The sequence below is a fragment of the Athene cunicularia genome, assembly GCF_003259725.1.
Source record: "Athene cunicularia isolate RWA chromosome 12 unlocalized genomic scaffold, athCun1 chr12_part1, whole genome shotgun sequence".
In the NCBI taxonomy this organism is placed as follows: Eukaryota; Metazoa; Chordata; class Aves; order Strigiformes; family Strigidae; genus Athene; species Athene cunicularia.
In genome coordinates this window covers 18,234,993-18,240,503 of record NW_020799116.1, presented here as the reverse complement: position 1 = coordinate 18,240,503, position 5,511 = coordinate 18,234,993, and the positions used below count along the sequence as shown (strand labels likewise).

General features: G+C 56.8%; 2 protein-coding genes across 2 annotated transcripts; one reads left to right on the top strand and one right to left on the bottom strand.

The window, feature by feature from the left end:
* The first annotated feature begins 6 nt into the window (after positions 1-6).
* On the top strand, positions 7-2,173 carry LOC113484799 (hyaluronidase-1-like). Its single transcript, XM_026857437.1, has 3 exons — positions 7-1,442; positions 1,568-1,657; positions 1,747-2,173. The coding sequence occupies exons 1-3, from the start codon at positions 300-302 to the stop codon at positions 2,062-2,064; spliced, it is 1,551 nt and encodes a 516-aa protein (XP_026713238.1). The 5' UTR covers positions 7-299; the 3' UTR covers positions 2,065-2,173.
* Positions 2,174-3,416: 1,243 nt separating this feature from the next.
* LOC113484810 (heat shock transcription factor, X-linked-like) lies at positions 3,417-5,228 on the bottom strand. Its single transcript, XM_026857447.1, has 2 exons — positions 4,722-5,228; positions 3,417-4,057 (listed from the first exon to the last, which is right to left on the bottom strand). The coding sequence occupies exons 1-2, from the start codon at positions 5,022-5,024 to the stop codon at positions 3,536-3,538; spliced, it is 825 nt and encodes a 274-aa protein (XP_026713248.1). The 5' UTR covers positions 5,025-5,228; the 3' UTR covers positions 3,417-3,535.
* Between the last annotated feature and the right edge of the window lie 283 nt (positions 5,229-5,511).

Here is a 5,511-nt window from a genome sequence, read left to right as displayed (position 1 = left end):
CCCGTGGCTCCCGTCCCCACGCGTGAGCGTCCCCCGGCGGTGCCCTCCTGTGCCACGCCGCGCTGTGTCCTGCCCGACGCTGTGGGCTTCCCCCAGCAGTGCCCTCCTCCCGCCATTTAGCGCTCCGCACTGTGCCTGCCCGGCACAGCCCACGTCCGTCACCGTGACCTTGCCCTCCCACCCTGTGCGTGCTTGTTTGTCTTTCCAGCCCAGCTCATCGCCGGCCCGTCACCGGGTGTTGACTCTGTTCATTCCTCCCCAGCCAGGCCGGTCACTGCCAGTCATTGCCTGGGGCTGGCATGCTGCCGTCCCCCCTTCGGGGCTGCTGCGCTGGGCTTCGGCTACTGATAACTTTGGGGACTTACCGTGAGGAACTGGGAGAGGTGACCCTGGGTGACTGGCACCGCTCGGGGACGGGGGGGTGTGGATTAATGTTGACCCCGGCTTGGGCTGGGGATAAAAGCATCAAGGTCTGCCCAGGTCTCAGTCTGTCTTGGCTCCCCCCAGGCAGCTCTGGGACCTTTTCTGCACTGGCCAGCATCATGGCACCGGGGTGGTCCTGCTGGGTCCTCCTGCTGCTTCTGCCCAGCCTGGCCCGTGCTGGGGGGCCCGGCCCCGTCCTCGTCAACCGCCCCTTCGTCACTGTCTGGAACATCCCCACTGAGCGCTGCGCCAAGAGGTACAATGTCACCCTCAACCTGGAGATCTTTGATGTGTTGGCCAACAACCAGCAGTCCTTTATTGGGCAGGACATCACGCTCTTCTACAGCGAGAAGCTGGGGCTCCTCCCCTACTACACATCTGAGGGGCTGCCAGTGAACGGGGGGCTCCCCCAAAATGCCAGCCTGCAGGCCCACGTCCAGCAGGCCACCCAGGACATCAAGGTCACCCTGCCCAGCCCTGCCTATGGCGGGCTGGCTGTCATTGACTGGGAGAAGTGGCGCCCGCTGTGGATCCGCAACTGGGCCTCCATGGACATCTACAGGCAGAAGTCGGAGGAGCTGGTGCGGCAGCAGCACCCACAGTGGCCCCCTGAGCGGGTGATCCAGACGGCCAAGCAGCAGTTTGAGCAGAGCGCCCGCAACTTCATGGAGCAGACCCTGCAGCTGGGTGAGACCCTCCGTCCCGACGGCTACTGGGGTTTCTATGGCTTCCCCAACTGCTACAACAACAACTTTAACAGCCTGCCCTACACTGGGAAGTGCCCGGAGGTGGAGCAGCAGAGGAACAAGGAGCTGTGGTGGCTCTGGGAGAGCAGCCGGGCTCTCTACCCCAGCATCTACCTGCCTCCCTCCTTCAACGGCACCAACAAGGCACTTGCCTATGTCCGACACCGCGTGGCTGAGGCTTTTGCTGTCCAGCGCGGTGTCCTCAGCAGCGGCATCCCCGTCCTGCCCTACTCCCAGATCGCCTTTGACTGCACCGTTGATTTCCTCTCCCAGGTGATAGGGATGTGGGGGACTGTGGGCAATTGTTGGGCTGATGGGTTGGCACTGGGGAGTCTTCAGCTCTGCCGGGGCATTGTGAGGGCTTTGAGCACTCTTGACTTCTCTCCCCTTGGGTGCAGGAGGACCTGATGAACACCATTGGAGAGAGCGCGGCTCAGGGTGCCGCCGGCATCATCCTCTGGGGCAGCCTCAACTACAGCAGTTCCAAGGTGAGTGCAGCTGGTGGCACCATGCCACTGCCCACGGGGATGCCCCGTTTCCTGGCTGCGCAGGGCTGTGACACCGTGTGCCATTGCAGGAGATGTGCCTGAGGCTGAAGGACTACGTGGAGGGGCCCCTGGGCCACTACATCGTCAACGTGACGGCCAGCGCCGATCTGTGCAGCCAGAGCCTGTGCTCTGGCCACGGCCGCTGCGTGCGCCAGGAGAACAAGCAGGGCTTCCTCCACCTCGACCCCTTCCGCTTCGCCATCGACCTGCAAGCTGGCAAACCCTGGCTGGTGGCCCAGAGCCTGGAGTCCAGTGACGACATCACCCGGCTGGCCAAGGAGTTCAGATGCCAGTGCTATGACAAGTGGCAGGGACCCCACTGCGACACCCAGGGCTTCACTGAGTGACTCTCCCCCCCCGCCACGCTAGGGACACCGGGGTGGGCAGGGTGACACTGCCCTGTGCCCCAGTACCCTGGCTGGGGGGTTGGGAACCCAATCACAGGGCTGCTAATAAAACCGGTAGGAACCCACAAGCGTCTCCTTGTCTTTCACCACAGGGGTGGGAGGGGCCCCCCCGTGGCACTGGAGGTGCCTTTGGATGCTGCCAAGGGCTGTGCATCGGGCCAGAGGGTCGGGGAGTGTTACACCTCAGAGAAGCCAGAGAAAAGGAAAAATTTATGGGCAAGGACATAGGAAGGGGGGTAATGAGGGAAGAGGATGAGGAAAGGGGAAATGATGGCGAACAGCCAGAGAGTGGAGGTGATAGGGGTGAAAAGATGTGCCTGTGCGGCTGTAGCTGGGGGACTGCGGGAACCCCAGGCCCTCACTGGACACAGAGGGCTGCAGTGTGCAACCAGCACCCCACTTTGATTTTCTCCTGGATGACTACATGCAAACCAGTTCAGCCCTAGAATGAGATGAAATAGCACCAATTTCTGTAAGCCAGCTGCTGACTCAGCAATATCTATTTCGAAGCAATTGGGAGAAGGCATGAGATGATCCACTGCTTCCCAGGTCCAGCTTAGATGAAGATGTTAGCACATTCATCTGAATGTGCAAATTTGGGTGGGGGAATCCCATGCTCAGTTCTCTAATTTTAGGCCATAATTTGGGCAATGTCTCCATGATGGGACTGTGCTGTGTAGCACTGTGTGTTTACCGGGGACTTGGGAACTTTCACCCTTATTTCTTATGCTGGTTAATGTAAAATGCTGCAAAGTGTGGATCATCCCCCACAACATGTGTGACAGGCCAGCTCTCACCAAAAAATGAACCTCCTGCTCAGTGGAAAGGAAGGATGGCATGAAGCAGCATCTAGTTTAGATTCCTCGGTTAAATCTTCTTTGCTGAACTGGTCCTTGATAAATGCTGTTACCAGAGGTACGTCTTTCAGTCACTGGGCAATGGGCTGTCTCTTCCTGGTAAAGGCTGAGCCATGGCTCTATGGCCCAGCTGTGTCACCTAAAGAATTCCAGGACTTGTGAGTCCCTTATCTCGTGGCATGGCCTTGGGAGAATGCCTCTGCCAAAGAGAGGATATCTCATTCATAGCTGTCACGGGGAAGAGTATCCCAGGTGCATGCACCATGCCACACACATCCTGGCTTTTACTCTCTAGTGCTAAGAAATGAGGTTGGGATGTGATCAGGAATGGTTCAGCTGGTGGCAGATCAGTAGCTTCTGCTTGGTCTGTGGTGAATTAGGAACTCTCCCTGGGGCTGTGCTGCACAAACAGGACAGGGCAACTGGGAAAGGTTAATTGTTCCAAAGGTTTATTATCAACTCTACTAGGCTCATTTTCTTACTAACTGTATTAAACTTTATCTATTATCAACACTATTAACAAAATGCCCTGCTGCCAGCTGTCCATGCACTCTCTAGGATGTGTCATGCTGAGGCACAATGGCAGCAGGGCTGGGGCTGCAGGTGCAGGTGGGGCAGTGGGGGACTGCTGGGCTTTGGCTCTGGGGTGGCTTCTCCAGAGCTGCGGCTACTCCCAGCACGGGCACTGCAATCAGCGGAGGAGCGGGAGCAGCACCCTGGAGGCCACCCGGGGTTTGGCTGCTGGGTGACAGCAGGAGGAAGAGGCCCAGAGGGGTGAGCCCCACGCTGTTTGCTGCTCCGGCAGGCTCTGGAGGGGTGGGAGCAGCTGCCTCTGGAGATGGACGGGCACTGCCGAGGCTGGGAGGTGATTCAGCCCGTCGCTTGGTGGGTACGGTCAGCGCGGGTGGAGATGCTGGCATATCCCCTGCAGGCTGACCGTCTGGGCTGCTGGCCGGGTGATGTTCTTCCACCTCTGGTGCCTCCGGGGCTCTCCGTTTGCGGCCACCTCTCCTCTTGCGCTGTTCCAGCAGGCGGGGATGGTCTCTGTTAAAGATGGGATTATAGTAGTGGAGTATCTAAAAAAAGCAAAGGTGAAGAGTTAGTTGACACCATTGCAATACTGGAAAACCCCAAGCTACGAGAACTAAGACTCTGAGTGTCAAAAGACGAGCATAGGCATTGAAAAGGACTCTGAGGGGCATCTGAAACCTAAAGCTCAGGCTAAAATGTTACGTGATGGTTCTGTTCAGTCATCGCCACACTGGGATTTTGCTGCCTGGGAACAGAGCAGTGTAGGATTTTCAAAAGCAGAAGAACTGCTTTCAAAAGCCCAATACCATGACTTTGCAGCAGCTTCTGTGTGGATATGAGCAGGCGGGCAATACTATGGTCCTTAGATGTATCTTCTCGGCATTCAGCAGCTGCCCCAGGAAGGTTTCAGATTTGGTACAGCAAGACACGCAGCAAAGACACTGAGAGAAATCAGGTTGTGCTGAGTCTGTCTTTCCATTTAACTGGTTCAGACTCAGTGGATACAACCAAGCCGTACTTTAGCTGCATTCCTACTAGTCAGAAAGACCGACTCAAACCTTCCTGAAAATGGCCTGAGGAGGAAATTAAAACCAGGCCGCGTGCTGCCGTCCCCACCTCCTCTATTGCAAGGCCTTATTTGATGCATAGGTCCGTCTCTCCCCCAAGACTATTGTGAGCACTAGCTGATGTGCAGAGCAACTGCTGTACCTTGCTGTGAGCAGAAGCCGCTGCTTCTTCTGCCAGGAACTCGGGCAGGGAGGCAGATCTTTGGTGATCCCGCGGCATTTTGGTGAATCCGCAATAGTTCAGCTGCCGCAGGAAACTCTTCATCTTCTGCATGCCAAAAACACGTTGAGGTCCTGCCCTGCCCAGCACCTCCTCTTTGAAGAGCTCTTCGTTGATGGCCACACATTTTCTGCTCTCACTCCACCACATGGACTGAAACTGGTCACTTTCCATTATTTTCCACAGCTTCTCTGGAAAGCAGAGGGATGAGAATTCGCTTTCCATTTTTCTGTCCCAGCTGGACCGAAGCTTCTGTCTCTGGCCCTCGCCTTGGAGAGCCGGGTCTTGTCCTGCCAGTCAGCAAGCCCAGGCCAACTGGTGCCCGCTGACTGTGGGTACGAGTGGGGTATCCTGGCACGTCACTGTGATGCCCGTGGTGCGGAGCAGTGACATCACAGCGTGACACCACGGTGATGGTTGCCATGGTGCCCTGGCCAGAGCGGCCCAAGGAGAAACTGCTGAAGAGCACTTGTTGCTTTGCACTCCCAGAGCTACCAGGCCTTGTGGCTGAATGCCCACTGTAAGGAAACATCATCCAAGCTCTTAAAGCTGCCAACATTTTACGTTCACCTAAACGCAAAGAGCAGCAAGTGTGTAGGAAAAAGCCTCTGCCAGCCACAGGAGGCAGTAGGCTAAGACACAGGGAAAGCCTTGGGGAAAAGGAGGAGGATTCCTCTGATCCTCTGCTTTTTTCTAGTGGCATTGCAATACA

Coding starts and splice junctions, on each gene's coding strand:
- LOC113484799 (XM_026857437.1), top strand. CDS start 300: ATGCTGCCGTCCCCCCTTCGGGGCTGCTGCGCTGGGCTTCGGCTACTG. Junction 1,443..1,567: donor CCGTTGATTTCCTCTCCCAG/GTGATAGGGATG, acceptor CCTTGGGTGCAG/GAGGACCTGATGAACACCAT. Junction 1,658..1,746: donor TCAACTACAGCAGTTCCAAG/GTGAGTGCAGCT, acceptor GTGCCATTGCAG/GAGATGTGCCTGAGGCTGAA.
- LOC113484810 (XM_026857447.1), bottom strand. CDS start 5,024: ATGGAAAGCGAATTCTCATCCCTCTGCTTTCCAGAGAAGCTGTGGAAA. Junction 4,058..4,721: donor CGGCTTCTGCTCACAGCAAG/GTACAGCAGTTG, acceptor TGCTTTTTTTAG/ATACTCCACTACTATAATCC.